Source organism: Fringilla coelebs, assembly GCF_963513975.1.
Source record: "Fringilla coelebs genome assembly, chromosome: Z".
Taxonomy (NCBI): Eukaryota; Metazoa; Chordata; class Aves; order Passeriformes; family Fringillidae; genus Fringilla; species Fringilla coelebs.
Window position 1 is genome coordinate 33,838,354 of NC_140031.1, and position 21,424 is coordinate 33,859,777.

At 37.3% G+C, this 21,424-nt stretch overlaps 1 protein-coding gene across 1 annotated transcript in view; it reads left to right on the forward strand.

The window, feature by feature from the left end:
- DENND4C (DENN domain containing 4C) overlaps window positions 1-21,424 on the forward strand; it is a 70,442-nt gene that overhangs the window by 42,233 nt on the left and 6,785 nt on the right. Inside the window, exons 14-29 of the mRNA XM_084225863.1 lie at window positions 429-464; window positions 696-826; window positions 1,633-1,765; window positions 2,192-2,398; window positions 3,064-3,192; window positions 3,911-4,055; window positions 4,389-4,535; window positions 6,722-6,847; window positions 7,684-7,824; window positions 9,122-10,257; window positions 11,145-11,325; window positions 13,358-13,467; window positions 16,136-16,311; window positions 17,298-17,480; window positions 19,055-19,244; window positions 20,228-20,473. Coding sequence (XP_084081989.1) covers window positions 429-464; window positions 696-826; window positions 1,633-1,765; window positions 2,192-2,398; window positions 3,064-3,192; window positions 3,911-4,055; window positions 4,389-4,535; window positions 6,722-6,847; window positions 7,684-7,824; window positions 9,122-10,257; window positions 11,145-11,325; window positions 13,358-13,467; window positions 16,136-16,311; window positions 17,298-17,480; window positions 19,055-19,244; window positions 20,228-20,473 — 3,417 coding nt within the window. The remainder of the gene's footprint in view (window positions 1-428; window positions 465-695; window positions 827-1,632; window positions 1,766-2,191; window positions 2,399-3,063; window positions 3,193-3,910; window positions 4,056-4,388; window positions 4,536-6,721; window positions 6,848-7,683; window positions 7,825-9,121; window positions 10,258-11,144; window positions 11,326-13,357; window positions 13,468-16,135; window positions 16,312-17,297; window positions 17,481-19,054; window positions 19,245-20,227; window positions 20,474-21,424) is intronic.

Genomic DNA, 21,424 nt, shown 5'->3' on the forward strand with positions numbered 1-21,424 from the left:
AATCAGATTAATATTTAGGAATAGACAAAAGTTTATTTGCCTTTCCTTTTCTCTGCTAAATGTGGGGTATGCATCTAGAGAATACTTTGTTAATAATTTATTACTGCAGGTTGTCATATTGGAAATAGCTGCAAAATGGGAATTTCTCTCAACTAAATGAAATGAAAGCACTTTTCCTTTGATAGATTAAGGGGTTTGTATTTAGTAGAAAATGTCAGCAGATTGAAAGCATGCTAATTACTGAATTACTGATTACTGCTGACTCTTCACTGAAGTATTTGAAAAAGAGCTGAATTGCTTCTATAGTAATATGGAAAATTTCCATTTCTTCTTTAATATTTTAGCAAGTGGCACAGCTTTAATATAATTATTTGGGATTTTGATTTTGAATTGAGAAGAAACTCTTAATTTCTTTTTTCTTTTCCCAGCTCTTTCCAGATAAAGGAACGGAAAAAGGAGAGAAGGTACTTTTGCCCTTGAAAATGTTCAGGAATATCTGATCATGAAATAAAAATGGAAATACACGGCTTTGGACTTGATATTTGAGTAATTAGAACAAGTATAATTTATATATATCCTGTCAAATACAGTGTATATTAAATATATTTTTTACATATTTCAACATAATTGACATTGAAAAGGACATTTTGTTATGAAGACAAACTCTGTACTTAATGTACAAACTGTGTTTTCAGGTTGATGTAGATTCTGTCGAAGATACACGCTTGATTGAGCTTGATGAGTCACAAAAAAGTGAACACACAGTGTTCATAATGCCACCAGAACCACCTGCTGATGATGGACAGGACCGAGTGCCAAAATACAGGTACAAGTTAAACAGTCACACAGAGTGAAACTAGAGTGCCTCTGATGGTTAGCAGATGTTCTGTGTCGGTGCCTTGCCTTAAAACAGTATTCAGAAAAACTCTTTGAAAGATATGAACTGCCCAGATTCGGGTAAATTTCTGAACCTCTAGAAGTCAGTGTTTTGGGTGTGTATATGTGAGGGCATGTGGATTATGGTATTAATTTTTCAATAACTTCTTGCCAGCTTAATAGTAATACTTCATGTATTCAGTGCCCTTCTTCCTGTTTGAGCCATATGTGTGTATTTTGTAGCAAGTGCAGTGCTCTTTGTTCCATGTTGGGAATGATGAAGGGTGAGTTATGACTCTATCCAGTACTACTGATCTGCAGATCATGAACCAAAAGAGCAAAACATGCACTCCACTTTTCAGATTTCTTGCATTCAGTCTTTTTCAGCCCTGTGCAAGAAGTGTGGAGTTTCAGACACTCTGGGTACAATTTATGTCTTCCTGTCTCTCTTGGAGATCATGAGTGTTCTGTTTTTTGCTGTTGTCCTTGTTAATCACCATCTGTGTTCCCCTGACCTTCATGACATGGTTAGCAGTCTGGTTCTTATTTCCATTGTCTTTGGAGGCTTAGTGTCCAAGGCTTCTTCTTGTAGTATTTTTGTGAATAAGGCTAAAAGTATCTTTCTATTTTATTTTTCTCCTGGTTCTTTATTCTCCTGTTTGTCATTTTTTTTCCATATCAGTTGTCTTTGTATGGCTTTCCTGCTATGAGGAGGTATGTGAAAAACTTTTCTTTTTTTTTAAATCATCCATGTAGCTATAAAAACTTCCCGCGGCTAGATTTCAAGCTCTTTGACAGGCCACAGGAGCTCAAGCTCTCCTTCAGCAGACACCCAGCTGGAAGCACCATTTCAAATAGTCCAGCACTCATGGCAAAGAGGACAAAACAGGTCAGATGAATCTCACTGTAAGCACTGTGTGATCACTGAAAGATGCAAATTTTCTTGGTAAAACTTCAACTGCCTATTTATACTATTAGAGGTTTGATCTCTGTAACTTAAAAATAAAAGAAACAGAAGAGATTAAAAATTTGTCATCTGAGATTACAGTTTATTGTCAAATGCATTTTTAACCTTTAGATCGTAATATAAAGTTAAATTGAAATTAATGTTTGTGTGGGAAAACAAGATTGATCCTGATGCTAGTTTTTGTTTGCAGAGCATCTTAATGAGAGAATGGTAAAAAGGGATCTTTAGCTGAATGTGTGTCTATTATTATTAAATGCTTACTCCTAAGAAGCCAGTATCTGAGTTAGATTTCTAGATTCAAGATGTTATGTCTTTTATCTGATTTTGTGTTTTGTTTCACCCTTACAGGAGATAAAAACAGCCCATAAATTAGCCAAGAAATATTATGTAAGCCCCTCCCAGTGGGCTAAGTGTCTCTTCAGTCATAGTTACAGCCTATGGTTTATTTGCCTGCCAGCCTATGTCAGAATTGCACATCCCAAGGTCAAAGCACTGCAACAGGCATATGATGTTCTGATTAAAATGAGGAAAACTGAAGTGGAACCACTAGATGAGGCAAGTGCAAATCAAAAAGTTACCATGACTGTGAAATAGAACACAAAGTGCAACAGCAGTGTGTTTTGCTGACACCACCAGGTTAAGCATACTTATGGTTAGGCCTGTGTTTAAAGCCACCTTAAAATCATCTCAAGTCAGCTTAACTACGGCAAGTGGAAATGAAGTCCCTTTTTAATCCCAGTATAGTGTGTGCTGGGTCAACTACTGCAATTCAGTATTGCTAGTCTTCTCTCAAGTAATTTCCAGAAGGAAGTTCTTGAATATCCCTGGTTTTTATTGCACTTCAATTAGTGCTTTGCCGCCATACCGCACTGAAGGGATGATGGGTTTGTGTGCAGCATACAATTCTTTCAGTAGTATCCACAGGCAAACAGCAGCAAGCTGTCATGCTTTTCATAAGGGCACCTTATCTCTTTTGTTTCTGAAATAGAAGACCTGAGTGAAAAAAAAAATAAAATTGGCATGGTCAACAGTGTGACTGTTGATGTTATTTCAGTTTCTGTGCCTTGCTCTTTAATTTTTGCTCCCTCTTCTGGCTGGAGCATGTTATGGACTGACTAGTTTTTCCTTTTACATGTGTAAAAGTTGGAAATCAGGAAAGAGCTTAAGACACTTCAAAATTCTTGTCTTTAGTCCATTTACACATTTCTGTATCTTGTCAGGTCTGTTACAGAGTAGTAATGCAGCTCTGTGGACTGTGGGGTCAGCCTGTTCAGGCTGTGAGAGTTCTTTTTGAAATGAAAAATGCTGGAATACAGCCAAATGCCATCACCTATGGTTATTACAATAAGGTAAGGGTCCAGTGCCTTTTGCAATTGTCACTCCAAATGTCTGGTAGCATGCTTTTAAGGTTGTTTCTTGCAGCTCTTCACTTGGATTTGCTGATTCTCTTAGTCAAGCCATCCTTTTGGACATGCTTACAGAATGACTGAATCTACACTAAATGGTTCTACACTGTTAAATTTACATTCCCATGCTGTTTGGCTAACCAAAAATTCTATTGAATACAGATTTACACTGTTTCCATTTGCAAATTTTGGAACCTTCTAGTGATTCCATGTCCAATAAATCTATTCTAAGGTGTATTCTTTAAAATAGCAAGATCCAAAATGGATGAAGGCTGAAATTAGGCTAGTTGATGTAGCCTCCCTCTCTTTCCTTGCTTCCAAGTTCCTGATGACACTTCATGGTAAACTATATAAAGGAAAAAGAAAGGAGATGTTACTATGGTCTTCTGTCGCTATCAAAATATATAGATAAGAACAAAACCCACCTTGTTTAATTAAAGTAATTTTGATCCATTGTCTGGTTTTACACAACTATTTTGTATTGACCTGTGGAATAAAAGGGAAGAGCTCATAAAAATTCAAGTATTTGTCCTACTTTACATGGTTGGCAGTAAATGCTTTTTTTTTATTGGTGGCAGGGGTGAAGCTTCTCACTGTACTGTGTTTTTTTAATGTAACTTCCTTACTGTTTTTGTTCTTGCAAAAATGTCTCTTTCTACAGGCGGTTTTAGAGTCTTCTTGGCCTAGTGGTAACCGCAGTGGCATATTCCTGTGGACAAAGGTACGAAATGTAGTTCATGGCACAGCGCAGTTTAGGCAGTGCCTGAAGAAATCAGTGCAGAGCCCACAAGTGCCTGTGATACCAGGTAATAAGTTAGTTGAAATAGATTTATTTCTGGTGAACGAGGGCATAACATACTTTCAAAGGGATTGCAGCTAACATTGTTTCTTTTGAAAGTGGAAAATCTGTCCTTAAATGTATAAAAATTTATATTTACCAACTTGATGCTTATAACAGAATTAGAATGTCTTTTGCATACTGAAGAATTAATTATCTTGATTTCTGTTGCCAGAATTTCATACTCTTATTTTATATGTGTGAGCAGAAGTGCTTACTGTTGTCTGAAGAGGTTAGATTTATTTAAAAACCTGAGAAATTAAGTCCTCTCTTACTAACCAGCTCTTGTTCATGTCTTTAGCTCTGCGGAGTCCCACGGGTGGAAGTGATGGGGACATGGTGAGCCATGGTAGCGTGGATAGTTCTAATGATGCTAACAGTGGGGAGCACACCCTCTTCGTCAGTGACTTAGTCAGGCTTGATTCCGTTGATAATCACTCTAGCACAGGTACTAGATTCTGCTGGGTTTACTACTAACAGTTCCCCAAAAGGCTAAATTTTCCAGTTCTCCTGTTGATTTCCCCTTCACAACTACTGCTTTCCCTTCTTGAGGCTGTAGAGAAGTGTGGAATTAACTTGCGTAGAAAAAGAAGTACACTGTTGTTGAACATTTCTTCTTTACTGCACATCATGCTTTAATTCAGAATGTACCATAGCAGAAATACTGTTATATGAAAATAAATGTTTTGCTGTGGTCTCACGTACCCTACTTTTTGTATTAACCTTCAGAAAAGGTATGAAGCCTCTGTCATACGAGGCTGTTTAATTTTTGCATGTTGTCATTTATTCTCAGAAGTGGTAGTCCTTGTGAATAAAATCTTTCCATGAAAGGAGTGATATTTGGTGAGGCGATTAGCAGGTAATCCTTGAAAATGTTTTTCCTTGATTGTATCTCAGGTCTAGTTAGCATTCATGGAATTAGTATGTTATGTTAAGTTATGGTAAACTATGCTTTTAAATGCTGTATTCAAGTGTCTTAATAATAGTTGCCAAACTGTGACATAAATACAGAAATTGTCAGAAGCTTGTCATACAGTTTGTAGGAGACACCGTGGGAATGGAAAGTCAGGTGATAAGCTGGAGAAAAACTCCACGTTAAATATAGTGTGCACTCCTCCTGACAAACTGAAGTAAAAAGAGTGCACAGGAAGTTAATAATTTAGGATGGCAAGACAAAATGCATGGTTCTTCTTATCTGCCCTAGTACTGATCACATCCTACCTGTGTTGTTTCGACTAAACTTCCTTTCTATGTGTACTTCAAAACTTAATGCACAAAATGATTCTTGCACACTCTTCATGTTTTTAATACCTTGAACCCTCCTGTAAAGAAAACTTTGAGTCTGATTCCTGTGCTTCACCTGATATGTCTGCCTAGATTACTGAACTTCCCTTCTCTCTGCTCTTTGTTGCTCTGCTTTTTGCTCTTTGCTGTCTCTTGGGTGCCGCATTTGTCCTTGGCTATCACGGTGTGGGGTGCAGACTTATGGTGTGAAGCCTTGGATGCACGTGTGCATTATTTCTGCCCTTGAATGTTACTCCTGCAGGTAATTCACCCATTTATTGATGGGGTATTGGCACTTCTGCTCAAGGCAGGGATACTAATGTTATTGAAAATCTGACAGAGAGAAAACAAGCACCTAAGAATGTCAGAACTTAATTTTCTATATAAGAAGTTTTTAATACCATAGCCAAATGTATTAATTGATGGCTGCTCAAATTTTTAATTCTTTTTAACATAGTTGTTATTTGTAGGTAAAATAAATAGCAGTGATGTGTATGGTAGATGAATTGTATCTGTCACCCAAGTTTTATGGAGCTCCCTAACACCTTTCACATTCAATAACTTACTTTATCTTTTTTGTTGCAGTAATGAGTGCTGTTAGGTACTCTGAAGTATATGAACAATCCAGTTTAACATGTTGCTGTGAAATGTGTCCATACAGTATTTTTGTCTTTTTGCACATGCAGCAGCACTTGAGATAAAAAATAGCAGAGAAAAGAGACTTCCTGTATTTTTTCATGTGACCAACTTCTTTGATTACTGTAAACTTTTGGGTTTTTAATGAGTTACAGCTGGCAAGTTTAACTGGTATAGCAGAGGAACAGACCTTTTAAAAAATGTTTGTAGTTTTACTTTTTTTTCTATTACAACTTATTCTTTGGCATACAGTGCAAAGATATAGCACAATTTATATAGTAGAGGTTTTTTCCAGGGCTGTATTCACTGTTAGAAGCTTGCTCAGTTATGGCTGTGCTTGTCTATATTTCTTTGTTAATGCATTTGAGAATTTAGCTTACCCAGCAGTTAAATATTCATGCTAATATGAAAGGAAAGGAAAGATAGCAGATACAGTGCATTAAAAATAGTTAGTCACAATAGTGTTTCTAGGGGAATAACTCATATTTATTATAATTAGAAAAGTTAATTTGGATTAGTATGGCCGAATTATCTCTGTGTTATCATGACTGAGTAGGCCTTTCCACAAATTAGACATTTTGGAGATCTTAATATGAACTTTTCTGGAGAGATAACATGTGAAACAATAAATTTCAGATCCTTTATTTTCTTATTGAAAACAAATTTAGGAAGGGAAAACGAGCTTGAAGCATGTGTTTGTATTTCCTCCAACAGGTGGTCCGTCAGACCAAGGTTACAGATCCAAGGATGAGCTCTTGAGAGATGGTGAGGATAGTCTTCCTGCAACTGAAACACAAGTAGAGAAAGATATTTCTTCTAACCGTGAAGACTTAATAGGAGGTTAAGTATGCATGTTTACGTTGCTGAAGGCTTTTGGTAATAAATGTGTTTCATGCTTTAGAATACCACAGATACCCAAAGTACTGAATTAATAATGTTCCAAGGCTCAGAATACAATATATTTCATATAGTTATTTTACTTCTGTGACCTAAGTTATAGCAGTAGAATGTGTATAAGTAGAAATTTCCTTTTATTAGATTAATTTAATTTAGATGGAAAAAATGGACAAATGTTGGGGTACACAGTAATTGACGTTCCATTTCCGTCATTTATCTGTTTGAAATCTTGACGATCTTTTTAGCTGTACCTGTTGAGCTAACAAAGGCGCTACTTTTTCCTACAAACTCTTCCCAGCTATAGATGGCCTTAGGGTCATCTCCTGTCTTCTGTTCAAATTTTGCCCTTAGTTTTTCTGTATTTCGTTTTCATTACTGAATTTGTTTCATATCTGGGTTATGAGATCCGTTATGTGAGTTAGGGCTTTTAAAGCTCTCATTAAACAGATTGCCCTGCATGAAAGTCTGTGAACTACTGTTTTTATTCTGCTTTGATTAGTTGAAAAAATACCATGGGGAGGAATTGGCAAGTGCTATAACCCTGTGAACAGCTGAGCACTCTCTGCATAATGCTGGCAGCTGTAACCTTTCTGGGTATTGCTGCCAGGGAATGCTCTGTGCTAGTAGGACTGATCCTTTATTTTGTTATTACATAAGGCGACAGTTGGAGTTTATATTTTACGTACCAGTGCAAATAATTACTAAGCTGAATCTTAACTTTTTCTCTCTATATATCTGTATCTATCTATCTACTAATGTTCCCATTCTCTTTCTTGCAGAGGTTTCTACAGAAAAGTCTTATGAAAAGCAACAGCTGAATATAGAAACTCTGAGTCCAGCTGATCCACCTGCTTGGGGTAACAGTATTGTGAAAGTTCCATCAGGCATTTTTGACAGCAGTGGAAGGAAGAGCAGTGATGGTGAGTCACTGGGTGAAACAGAGATTGCTAAAGTCCTGGTCTTGTTGTGCTGTAGTGTTTTGAAATTTGTTTCATGTTATGAAAAGAAACAAAACTTCTGTTCAAGGTGCAGATGTCTTGTACAATGTTTGCTTTCCACCATTATCCTGTGCGGGTAACATAGAAGGAACCTCTAGATTCTAAGGATGAAAATCACTGTTCTGTAGACTGAAATCATGATTTTTGCTGCCCTGCACTGAGAGTGTTTCAGTAATATACTAGGAAACAAAGAGAAATAATGTCTCCAGTCTTGATTTTGTCATCTAAACCTTGCTGGTCTTGGACAAGTCTGTCCCTATTCCTGCAGCTTATATTGCCAATCTATAATGCAGGAACAATGTGTGTTGCCTTTGTGCTGTACAAAATTTATTTACTTATCTCAAGATTGGTGATGAGGAAGATTTATGGATATATAAAACCCAAATCTTGGGGATCTTTTTTTTTCTGCCTTTGTATCTGTCCTTTATTAAGACGAGGTAGTCCACTTCAGTGTAGCTTGATAGCACAGAATGAAGTTGCAGGCAAGAAGTTGCTTGGAATATTTTGGCAATTATGAGAACTGATGGCTAGCTAAGAAGCAGCATTGATGTGAAACTCAGCCTCCAGCAGGTGGATATTGTAGAACAGGTCTTCTCCTGAGGTCCTAATATAGTAGAATTGTCATACTTACGAAGATTTTAACTTTGCTAACACAGCTATCTAGGTAGTAAATATTCCCAATTACCTGTAGGAAATAGGAACATTTATAAGATTAGTTTATAGCTTCCACATGGTAAACTTAATTAGTATTTTCTAAATATACATCTGTGTCATAAATTAAATAATGCATCTGTATTGGGCAGGCACACATTATAATGTTTTTTTCAGAACCAGAATGAACTATGGTGTTTCATATTTAAATCTTGAATGTAGCTCTTGGAGGAAAAAAAGCTAAACCAACCAGAGCAACTTTTACTTAAAATTGTAGTTTCCTTTAGTTCATGGATGTAATACTTACTGTCTGGGTGTTGGCCCGGGGAAAGGAGGTAGAAGCCGTATACAGCTTTGATTCCAAAGAGTAGGTGGCTTTTGATCTGCAGGATGTCTTTGCAGTAAAATAATGTGTTCATGCTAGTGTAACTTCTTAATGGATATATTGGGACTGTAGTACTCCCAGTCTTCTCTAAGTAAGGAGATTAAGGAGATTTCACCTGGTTTCAGGAAATAAACATTTTTGGTGGCTATGGTCACCATATTATTAATGAACTTTCTCTTTCAGAAACAGTTTCTAGCCCACTGTTCATAACTCAGGATTCAGTCGAAGATACAGTCTTTGGTAATGTTTCTCCTAAGAAAACAAGTGAAAAAAGACAGAAGAGACAAAAGCTGTTTTCAGAGAGAAGCTGCAGTTTCAGCAGTGAAAGCAGAGCTGGAATGCTGCTGAAAAAAGGCAGTCTGGACTTGCATTCTAAAGAAATAGCAATAATGATGGGAGCAGATGCCAAGATCTTAACAGCAGCTTTATCTGGGGCCAAAACTTCACCTAAATCCCACAGCTTTGAAAATATCACTGACCAGCAGGTTACTGACATAAGTGGCACTTGGAGAGGTGTGACTGAGAGTGATTGGGACCTAGAACATAGGTCTTCACCAGTGCTGGAAGAACCTGGGGAAGGGCAGGAGGATCTTGAGAATGGAAGAGATGGAAACATGACCGCAGTGAAAGACATAAATCTTGAACAGTCAGCTGAGTCTAAAAGCCAGAAACCTGAAGCCAAAGATGCAACTGCTAAAAGAAATAGCTTTTATGGAGTGGTTAAGCCTATTGAAAGGGAAGATGTTGAAGTAGGCTTGGACCCTCTGTCTTTGCTAGCTACTGACAGCACACAACCAGGTTATGCAGAACCTGGGGAAAAGTTGATGTCACCAGTTGCAGCACGTAATTTGGCAGATGAAATAGAGAGCTATATGAATTTGAAGAACCCATTGGGTAGTAAATTTCCCAGCATGGAACTGCACAAGTCAGATAAGGAAGCAGAAGCTTCTGGTACGCTTGGTCACTCCCAAGAAAGAAGGTCAAGCCTGCCTTTGGATCCCATCCTGCCATCCTCCAAGTGTTATGAAAATCGAAGAAGTCCTTCTGTCTCCAGATCCAAAACATTCACTGTACGATCAAAGCAACAAACTCACCTACAAGTTCAAAAGGAGCGGTCTTCATCTTTGACAGGACTGGGTCGTTCTTCCCCACATGGCTCATTGGGAACTGTTGTAACAACTTTGTCCAATCTGAAGTTAGACAATATACTGTCTGGACCAAAAATTGATGTTTTGAAATCAGGCATGAAGCAGGCTGCCAATGTGGCCAGTAAGATGTGGGGAGTGGTAACATCAGCATATAGTTACTCAGATGATGAGGTAAGTTTTTCAGTATGAAAAATTTGGGGACACATAGTTGGAGGGCTAACTTCCATGTCCAGAAAATTGCTTCTCTAGGTGGTATATTTTATTAAGTATTGACTTTTATTAGTTAATAAAAATTACACTTTATCTATGGTGTTTTTCCTTGCCATTAAAAGAAACCTTGCTTTTCCGACAAAAGGAAAATAGATGGTCTCAATGCAGTAAGTTTTAGCTTTTTGTTCTCAATAAAATTCTCCCATTTTTTTATTAGTCTTTTTATTTATATGTAAAGACACCAAACCAAGAAACCCAGGTAATTACAAATTTATGTCCTTAAATGATGCCATACTGCCCTGTCTTACTTTAGAAAACTAGAAAAATAAATTACAAATCCAGGAAGTCAGGTTGGTGAGGGTCAAAGTTGAAAGTAATAAGGTACAGCCTGAGATCTAGTCAATTTACTTATCAGGAATTTGGAAACTAAATATTATCGTTCTTCTGTGACAGAGTGTTTTTCAGAGTAAGATATTTCACATACTAATGACAAGAATGAAAGAGGATATAGAGGGATGAATATTGTAACTTCCTCTTTTTTTGTCATGTCTTGTTATTGTGCCTTCAAATTATGTGTCTGCATTATCTTTGCTGTTTCTTTTGAAATGAATAAATTTATATCACTGTTATTTTGTCACTCAGTTTGTCAGTTTTTCCATATCTTCCTGCTTTGTCCAGTGTCTGCACTTTTTGAGGCTACATAGATTTATCTCACATCTCATAATTTTTTTACATTAGGATTTATCTTAATCTGCTAGTTTAATTTTTTATTCTTTAGGATAAAGATGGAAGTCAAATAATGAATGTGAAGGTACTCAAAAATGCTACTTTTTCTTCTTGCATTAAAGGAAGAAAGCCATCGACCAGACTATAACTTCCCTGTGGGCTTTGAAGATAGTATTTTAGGAGATAATCTGTCATCAAGAACTGGAGTCCCAGGCCTACTTACAAATGAACTTGCACAAAGCACTACTAGTCTTGGTAGTAGCAGCAGTGGTGGAGATGTAGGAAGACAGCATTACAGTGCAGGTGAGATAATCTGGTTTTATTTTCCCCTGATAACTTGATTATAATACAACAAACAGGGAAGACTGTTGTATTGTAAATCAAAGATGACTCCGACGTTGGCGAGGGAGGGAGAATGATGCATCTGACTCCATCATCAGAAGGCTAATGAACTACTTTATTGTACTATACTATATACATTTCTTCTAAACTGATTCTGCCATGCACTCGCTCTTGCTCACAACTGCACAGAAGTGCACTCATCTCTGATTCTCTCGTGACTGTCCTGTGACAGTCCCACACACACCCACTTCTTGGCCCTGGTAGGCCAAGGGAGCAAAACATCCTCACTGTGGGTAAACAATCTCCATATTGCATTCTACTTTAGCACAACACAGGCACAGCAAGTGAGATAAGAATTGTGTTTTCCTCCTTCTCTGCTTGTGTCGTAGCTTCTCTCTGTTCAGAGGGCATGTGAACACCACACTGTTGGATGTGAAATCACTCAAAACAATGAAAGCTATGATAACGTGAAATTATTTCAAACTCTTAAGAGTATTTCAAGCAAATTTTCACTTCCATTCTATACTCTTCTCTTGCAGTAGCAAGTAGCTAATGCTTCTCTCTGTGTTGAATGTATAAAAAAGTGATACAATATGCAGGAGCTTAGCCATAAAAATTCTTCCTGTGTATGTGATAGTAAGATTGCTAACTAGTTATAGCAAGAAACACCTCATTCATGTAAAATCATAAGACCGTTGAAAGTATTAACAGTGAAGTATTAATGCAGGAAAGCTCAGCAGTCTGACAACTGTTAATAGTTGCATAACTAACAGAGACAGATGATTTGAGGGAGGAAAGAAGCTAACCAACCAAAACCAAATCAACAGAACAACCCCGTAGTTCCATATGCACAAAAAACCTAAAGCAATACACACTAAAAGTTATCCATCTTTACCATGGAATAGGAAGTGTTGGGTACATACTTGGTTTGAACTTATGTAGATAAATAGCTGACGACTTGTGAGCCTGTTGCAAACCTTCCTTCCCTCCTCCCTGCCAGATGTAAAACTGGAATAAGGAAATCTGGTAATTTTTAGTTCAGATTTAATTCAGTTAGATTTTATTCATATTTTGAGAAAGAAGATGTGTTTCTGAACCTGCAGTGGGTTGGTTTAGGTCTCTTTGCAATACAATACTTCAGTGATGCAAATGTTGTAAAGCTGTCTGCTTCACAGAGAGAGAGAAATATCAAGAGAGAAAGAACGATCCTGCATAGTGGAGACAAAGTGCCCCTGTATTGCAAAATCTTGACATCTTCTACTTCCAGTTAGTTAGTAGGGTTATAAGAGCTTACTATAAAAAATGGCAACCAACAGGGTATGCAAAATTTGTTCACAAACATAATTTTGAGCTGAAAAAACCACAGGAGCCTTCTTTATGATTAGGGGATCCTGGTGGTGATTTTTTAATAGAAAATTTGGACTTGTAAAAAATAATTCTGATAATTTTGCCTTCTAGGAGTGATCTCATCCATTTCCTTCTGGTGAATGTATTCCAACTCCTTTTCCCCTTTTCCTGGACAAGGTGCATAGTCATAAAAGCTAGCATTACCAAGGAAAAAATATTTGGTTCAGTGCAGTGTTAATTAGGGAAAATCTAAGTGCAGTAATGGCATTTTTGGTATCATACGCCTCACCTGCTGCTGTCCTTCCATTTGCTGTTTACATATGGATGTATTATTCAAGAAATCATGGCTAGTCAACTTTTTAGAGTTGGTCACTATACATTGAGTAATCTTACTGCTCTTTGCCAGTCTGTTTTTTGTTTGTGTTTTTCTTTTACTAATCTGTGGTATGTTGTGTTAGAAAAATAACCTTGAAATGTTAATCATGAACATTATCTATATTGTAATTGTAATGTCAGTGAGATACTCATATCTTTGGAGATCTTTTGATACAATTTCCTATCCTTGGTTGAATAGAAGTTATTTTCTTTGGGAATGGATTAAATATTCTTCGTTTGAATAAAAACTCAAATGACTCTTTTTGTACAGGTGAAATTTCATTCCCAAAAAGTATGAGAGTTCTAGATTCTGAGAAATCAGAGCACAGCTCTTCACATAATACTAGTTTATCCAGCATTTTCCAGAACTATGCAATGGAGGTAAGATTAATAAACTGATAGATGGAAGCTATAATTAGTCAATAGTACTGTACTCATTAATTACCTGTTTAGTTGCATTGTGGTCAGTTTTTTCAAAACAAATTTTTCCTTGTTTCTACTGTGGAGATGCTTAATACTTGTAGCTTGAAGTGCGACAGCAGCTTTAAAAAAGAAGAGTGTCTTAAATACTTTTATGCATCTGTCATATATAGAGAGAAAAAGTTGTTGGGGGAAGGGTTAAAGCTCGAAGTGAAAGAGAAGTTAGAGATGAAACAGGAGCTTTTGTGGGGTTTTAGATTTTATTTTCCTTATGAAAATTGTGTTGTTAGTAAATAATTGAGATGACTTGACCGCAGCCAGCACCAAGGCCCTCACACAGGTATTTGCTTAATCCCCTTTAAATGGGGGACAGAATTGAAAGGGCAAAAGAAAAAAGCTTGAGAGTTGAAATAAAGACAATTTATACGTGAATTCTGGGGGAAAAAAATAAAAAAGAGGGAGACACAACCAAAAGAAAATAGTAATGCAGAGATCAGTTAGCACCCTGACGCCTCAAGGAAGAGCTACCTTGGAAAAACACAAGAGTTTTGTCTCTGAACTTGGTGTTACACAGTGTCATTTGGTCAGCTGAGGCCAGCTGTCCTGGTTGTGTCCTGTCACAGCCTGCTGGTTGAGTTGTGCACATAATGAAGGAAGCCCATGATGATGTATAAAGCCCTGTGTAGCAATAACTAAAATATTGGAGTGTTATCAATTACCATGGAGCTGGTTACCAGACTGAAACACAGGACTATAAAGAATACTAACAAGAAAATTACTCTATCCCAGCCAAACCAAATTAAATATGTTTTTGTATGGTTCTTTGTTTCAGTTATTACCTGTATATACTTTCAGATTTCAGATGCATAGGCAATGGTCACTGCATTTGCCTTGGTTGCTTTTCTTTCAGCTACAGTGTTATTTTACTAGATCCTGTGTCATTTTCATCTATGTTTGGTGTTCTGAACATCTAGGCTTGTTGAGCTTCTGCACTGCATTATATAAAGGGTATAAGCATAGTAAAAAATGGCATTATAATGAATCTCTATTAGTTCTAAAATTTATTAGAAGCTGAGTTTGATGCTGGTTTTTTGGGATTTTTCACCCATCTGACTGAAACAATGAAGTAAGGGGATACAGTAAGGTATATAGTCCATTCTTTAGTTAGTACAGGATTAATTTTATAATTTTTCTCCAGTTCTCTATCTAGCTTAGTGGTGAGACTTCTTTTAGGTAAAGACACAACATTCTGACTTTCCACTTGTACTGGGTTTGCATGGCAAGGATTGCATAGCAGAAGAGCTAGAGCTGCCAGAACTTTCCCCCATGTCCGACAGAGCCAATGCCAGCCACTCCAGATTGGACCCCCACACTGGCCAAGCCCATTAGTGACAGTGGCAGCAATGCTGGAATAGTGTCTTGGAGAAGGGGAAAAGAATGCTGTGCAACAGCAGCTGCAGGAGAGGAGTGAAAACATGTGACAGAAAATCTCTCTGCAGATACCCCGGTCAGTGCAGAAGGAGGGACAGGAGGTGCTCCAAGCACCAGAGCAGAGATTCCTCTGCAGGCTGTGGTGCAGATCACAGCGAGACAGCTGTGCCGCTGCAGCCATCTGCACTGTGCTAGAGCAGGTGGATGCCCAAAGGAAGCTAACCCTGTAGACAGGAGCCTTCTGGCAGGACCTTGACCTCATGGGGAGAGGAGCCCAGGTTGGACCATGTGTGCTGGCTGGACTTGTGGCCCTGCAGGAGATCCATGCTGGAGCAGCTAGTAAAGAACTGAAGCCCATGGGAAGGGCTTACCCTGGAGAAGTTTGTGTTAGGATTATGTCTTGTGGGAGGGACCGCACACAGGGGAACAGTGTGAGGAGGAAGGAGTGTCAGAAAAACATGGGATTAATTGACTGCAATCCCCATTCACCATTTCCATGTGCCATTTCAGGGAAGAAGGTGGAGAAATCAGTAATTAAAGTGAAGCCTGGGAAGAAGGGAGGGGTAGGGGAAATGTGTTTTAAAATTTGAGGTAATTTCTCATTAACCTACTTGAACTTTAATTGGTAGAAAATGAAATTAATTTCCCCTGGCCGAGTTTGTTTTGCCTGTGACAGTAATTGCTGAGTGATCTCCTTGTCCCTATTGTGACTCATAAGCCTTTTGTCATATTTTTCTTCCCCTGTTCACTTGAGCAGGGAGATTGCTAGAGTGGCTTTGGTGAGCACCTGGCATCCAGCCAGGGTTGTCACACCACACTATCATAAAGGTTTCTTCTGTGTTTGATTGGTTTTGTGGGATTTCTTTGCTCTTTTGGATAACTAGACATGCATTTACTTATACAATTCAAAACAATTTGTGTATGCTGAAGTCTTCATAGAAGCAAGCAATTGCAAATGCTAAATTAGTAGCCTTTTGGGGTAATGCTTTTTCCATGTCAGAAATAAATTACTTATATTACTTCATTTAATAGGTAAAAGTTAATGTGGATGAGATAATTCTGAGTATGGTGAGAAAGAAGTGGTGAACTCATTTCTTCCCACTGGCCTGCTGGTACCTGTTAAATTTCTATGGGTACTAAGCCTATAAAAAAACAATTGTTAAAGAGCCATGATAATATTAATTCTTTGCTGTTCTAGGTTTTAATGTCAAGCTGCTCACAGTGTAGAGCTTGTGATGCTTTGGTTTATGATGAAGAAATCATGGCTGGGTGGACAGCAGATGACTCAAACCTGAACACTACCTGCCCTTTCTGTAAAAGTACCTTTCTACCTCTGCTTAATGTTGAATTTAAAGACCTTCGTGGCTCTGCAAGGTCAGTGCATTTTATAGATGCTCCATTTCTGCCTGTGTACCTGTGCATGGTTATATATTTTCACAAGAGGATCTTTGGTATCTTTCCTCATATAGTTGTTAGCAAGAATGTTACTGCCTATTCAATGGTCGCGATTGCTCTGAAGGAAATTATAAGTTGTGTAAACTATTGAGTTGCATTGTAAAACAGCCAAAACCCAAAGAACTGGTTGCCTTTAAATCACTTTTTAACTTCATATTTTCTTTTAAAGTGTTTTCATTTTGTTTTGATATTAAAACAAAGCCTATGGACTTTAAACTTTATAAAAGCATAGGAAGAGGTTTATAAATCTGTCAGCAAAGAATTTTTCCCAGACCAAATTTGTTAGCATTTAATTCCTGATGCTCTACCTTCTTGTTTCTGCAGTTTAAGCTTTTCTGCTTGCTGTTTTTAACCTCTTCTAGTTACACTGGGAAAAATGGAACCTAATTTTCAGTTCTCATTGCAGTGATTATTGCTGTGAAACAGAGGTTCCACTAGTTCTCTAATGCAGAAATTGAACATCTGTATTAACTGTAGAGTATGTACTTCAGAGACTTTGCAAAGGAAGACACATTTGTGTTGTCATGTGCTTAGAATGGTATATGGTCATGTAGTCTGTAATGTCATATTACAATAGCAACCACTTTCAGTGATGTGTCACCTATTAATACCCTGTTGCTGATGTGAAGCCATGACAAGCTAAGTTCACTTGTAATGATTTATGTCCAGTGTAGGGTGTCTTCTTTTGCAGATCAAATCTCTCTATGTGTTAATTTGCTCTGCCTGTATAAGTTGCAGGGGTGGGAACAGGATGAATTTTATGGCTTGTTGTCAAGCTTTTTAGTGTTGTCTTTCCTTCTTTTGCTACTTCTGAAAAGTAAATATAGAAAATAATAGCTTTATGATTTTTTGCTTATATCTTTACCTTTGTATTTTTCTCCCTCCCATTCCTGTTGTAACTTCAGCTTTTTCCTGAAGCAAAGTACCTCAGGAGATAGTTTACAGAGTGGCACCCTTCCATTAACCACAGATCCTCTGGAGCAGAATCTGTTGACCGGTCCAGCCGTTGCTGACTTGATCAGTTTTGCAGATCACCTGCAGTCCAGCCACACCATAGCTGAAGAAACCAGCTCTGCAGCTGAGCAGGGGTAGGTAAAACAGGAATGTTAGTTCTGTCAAAAATGCATCAGTACTGCCACGCTAATAAGGATAAGGTTGGCTTTTATACCAAATGTGGTGAAGTACAGTTGCAACTTGAGGATCATCTCTTTCCTTTCTCACTTTCTGCATGTTTTTAGCATGCTTTTATCTTTTTGAAGTGAACTCATTCCACCAAGTGAGTAGGTTCTAGAGATACAGCTATATAGAAGTGAATCTTCATGTCCATCTGCTATTGATCAATAGGTAAAACCTCTACTCAGTGTGGTTAAAACCCAATCAACATTTAAACTCACACAGAAATTCAAGCATTGCTTCTCCTTTCCTGGTATGTATTATTTAACAATAAGGACACTGAACTATGGGAAAAAATAAGTCCATTTGCTGGAACACTTTGATTGAGAGAAAGTTTTGGGAGCACTCAAGACTTGTGCTAAGCTTGTGTTCCAGCAAATGGAACACAAACAAAACCTATGTAAAACTGAAACAAACAAAACCTATGTAAAACTGAAAAATAATGTTGCTTTTGAAACAGTTTGATGAAAAAAAGCATTAAGGGGAAGGTGTTGTGTTGGATGAGGGAAGAACTAAAATAATTCTGCTATGAATTGTGATCTTTTTGCTGGGATAGTAACATTTTGTTGTAATTGTCTGGGGTTTTTTTAGTCATCAAATTTTAAATTCTGGAGTATTAGTGCCTCAGAGTAATGAGCTAATGCCTGTATCAGATAACTAAAACTTTAATCAATAGTTAGTCTTAATACACTAAACATTAAAGGTGGTACTGCTTATGTTAACATCTTTATTTTGTGACAGTGTATTTTTAACTAAAGTAAAATTTAGAACCAAAATTTACTGCTAAATAATCTTTTCACTCTACAAATTATCTGGAAACAGACACTTTCTGTTTCACTTTGTTTGTTCTTCTGTACTCTAGTTTAAGCTGTAGCTTTATCCACTATAATTAAAAGGAGCACAGAACGAATATTCCCAGATCCGCAAATGTCCTGATTGTCTGCATTAAATCTGACAAGCCTGACTTTACTTAAATTAACTTGCTGAATGAGTTTGACACAATTTTTTTAATTATTACTTTTGTGTGCTATTTTTAAATTACTTTCTGCTATACTGTTTTGCTATACTGTTCTGTTCATGACACTTAGGACATAAAGGGAAGAGGAAGTAAAGGTGAGTGTAGTCAAAAGGAGATAATCTTCATAGATTGGCAAAACTGTGAATTGCTTTTTTTTAAAGCAGCGTAGAGCTGTACAAGAGCAGCGGTTTCTGTACAGAACTGCAGTGCTTTCAGATTCATATCTTAAGTTATATCTAGCTGCTTTTCTGAAGCGATGCTTATACTGGTCTGAGGCGCATTTTGTTCTGTGTTCCCTAAACAGTGGAGCTAACTGGGAAAATACAATTTCATATTAATAGAGAAATAATAGAGAAAATTAATAATTCATAGAGAAATTTGGTTGGGGATCTTAGCAGCCTTCCTCTGCTTCCTTCCTGTTGCCATAGAAATGCTGAAATATTAGCATATTTTCTTCTAAAATTCACACAGTGATTTGACAGAAGACCAGACTACAGATCCCACCACCATGAAGACACATGCCAATAATCCACCAAAAAGGGGTGTGTCCTTGACTCGGAGCCACAGTGTAGGAGGTCCACTGCAAAACATTGATCTCTCTCAGAGACCGTCTCATGGCGCTTCAACAGTTAGTCTTCCAAATAGTTTGCAGGAAGCTGTGGTAAGTCTAGAAGCTGCATATTCAGTTGAGAGAAAAATATTGAAGACAATGAATTTAATAATATTCTACTAGTAGCATTCCTGTCCATTGCAGGATGGGAATGGCCAAGCATATTTTCACCTTCTTACAACTAAAAAAAAACTTATTTCAGTTAATCTAAAATTGCTTTTCCAATACTTTGTCAAACTAAGTTCTACTTGATTTGAAATGTTCTGTCTAACAGAATGAAGCTAGTCTTTGTCTTTCTAAAACTGGAAGTTCAGAAGTAGAGCAATGCCAACAGCTGACTAAACACAGTAGTGCAACATGTTGCAAGATGGAAAGCTTGTTCCGTTTCTGTGCCTTTACTTACTCTTCTACTGTATATTCTGTTAGGCTTTCCTGTGTAGTGGATGGGAGAAGGTGAGAGGCAGTATTGAGACTCCTACCTTTCTTGTGAAAAAAAGTGTTTCTCCTTTCTTTTGGTACTTGTTATTTTCCAGAGGCTGCCTTAACGTGTAAAGTCACGATTCAATTCCACAGCTCATATAATTACTGTCATTTCTCTTCACTTTCCATTGCTGCAGGCTTGGCATTGCTGCAGGCTTGCTACTGGCTACCAGCTTAGATAGCTTAAAACTGCACAATCAGGAACAAGTTCTAACAAATTAGCATTTTTTTTCTTGTTCACATAATAGAGAAAGCATAGGTGATTGTTCTTTAAAATTAAGGAATCTCCAACAGTCAAAACTGGTGATGCTGTTAAAGTTATTGTGTGTTCAGTAGCTCCTGAGCTTCTTCCAAGTGTCAGAAGAAACTCTTCAATGGAGGTTTACTGGGCAAGTAATCCTGAAAAGTATTTCTGGAAGAAAAATCTTTGATCTGTAAAAACAAAATCAAAAGCAAAAACAAACAACCAAACAACCAAACAAAAAACCACCCTAAAACAAATGAAACCAAAAAACCTCAACCTTTTTTTTTGTGTGTGTATGTTCTGTTTTTAGGATCCTTTAATAAAACAACGGAACCCTGCCCCTGTATCTGTACCCTACTTGAGCCCCTTGGTACTGCGTAAGGAGCTTGAATCACTCCTGGAGAATGAGGGAGAACAAGTAATTCATACATCCAAATTCATCAATCAACACCCCATAATCTTCTGGAACCTAGTCTGGTATTTCCAACGGTTGGATCTGCCCAGCAACTTACCTGGACTCATTCTGACATCTGAGCACTGCAATGGGGGAGTGCAGGTAAGTGGCATCCTCATGTTATATCGGCAGGTATTACAGTAGGCAAAGCTGGAGGGCTTGGTTCAAAACAACTGCCTAAATCATTCCTGAACAGCTGAATATAAGTTGTTATCATACAAGTAGATAGGTTTGTTTCCCATAAGGATTCTTGAAGGGACATGTGTGAAAACGGTCTTCAAATTCTAGTCGAGATGGTCTCTACTGCAAAGCCAGAGACTAAGATTCATTGAAGAATAGGAAACAAGATGTGTCTGTGAAGAACTCAAAAACTGTAATATATTGCAATACACAGAGTGAGTGTCACGCTTGAGTTTATAATCTTTAAAGTTACTGGACACTATTTTTTGTTCTCTTCCAAGAATAGGTTTTGCTATTCAAACTCCACCGAGTTTCATTACTACATGACTAGAACAAAAGAATGTAGAACAGATCTATCCTTTGAGTATTTTGCCTTTCTAATTTAAAGTAGATTGAAACCTCTATCATTTTTATGTGTAGGTACAAATTGAAATTAAATATGTATTTGATACATACCAAAAAAGTAGTATTTTCCTGAAGTGTACACACTTCAATTTTAAATTCTTTCCCTCAATTTTCAAAAAAATACCCACCTAGAACTGAGAAAAAATTTCCAAGAAATATTTTTTCCAAGAAAAAAATACTAAAGAAATCTAAAGCATCCTGGAAAACTACGATGCATTAACAGAAAAAACAGCAAGATGGGACATAATATCATGTAATTATTATTTAAATAGACACACTAAGTGATAAGTTTTTCTTGCCTGGTATTTCTTATTGTATTAGTGATTCCAGAGGTACTTAATTTTATAAAATAATTACATAAGTGTTGTTTTGACCTCCCTATATTTTCAATGGAAATAAATAGTTCATATCCGTATACATATGAAGATTCTTTCTGCTTTTTGGGAAGGCCAGTATGTAGACATGCAT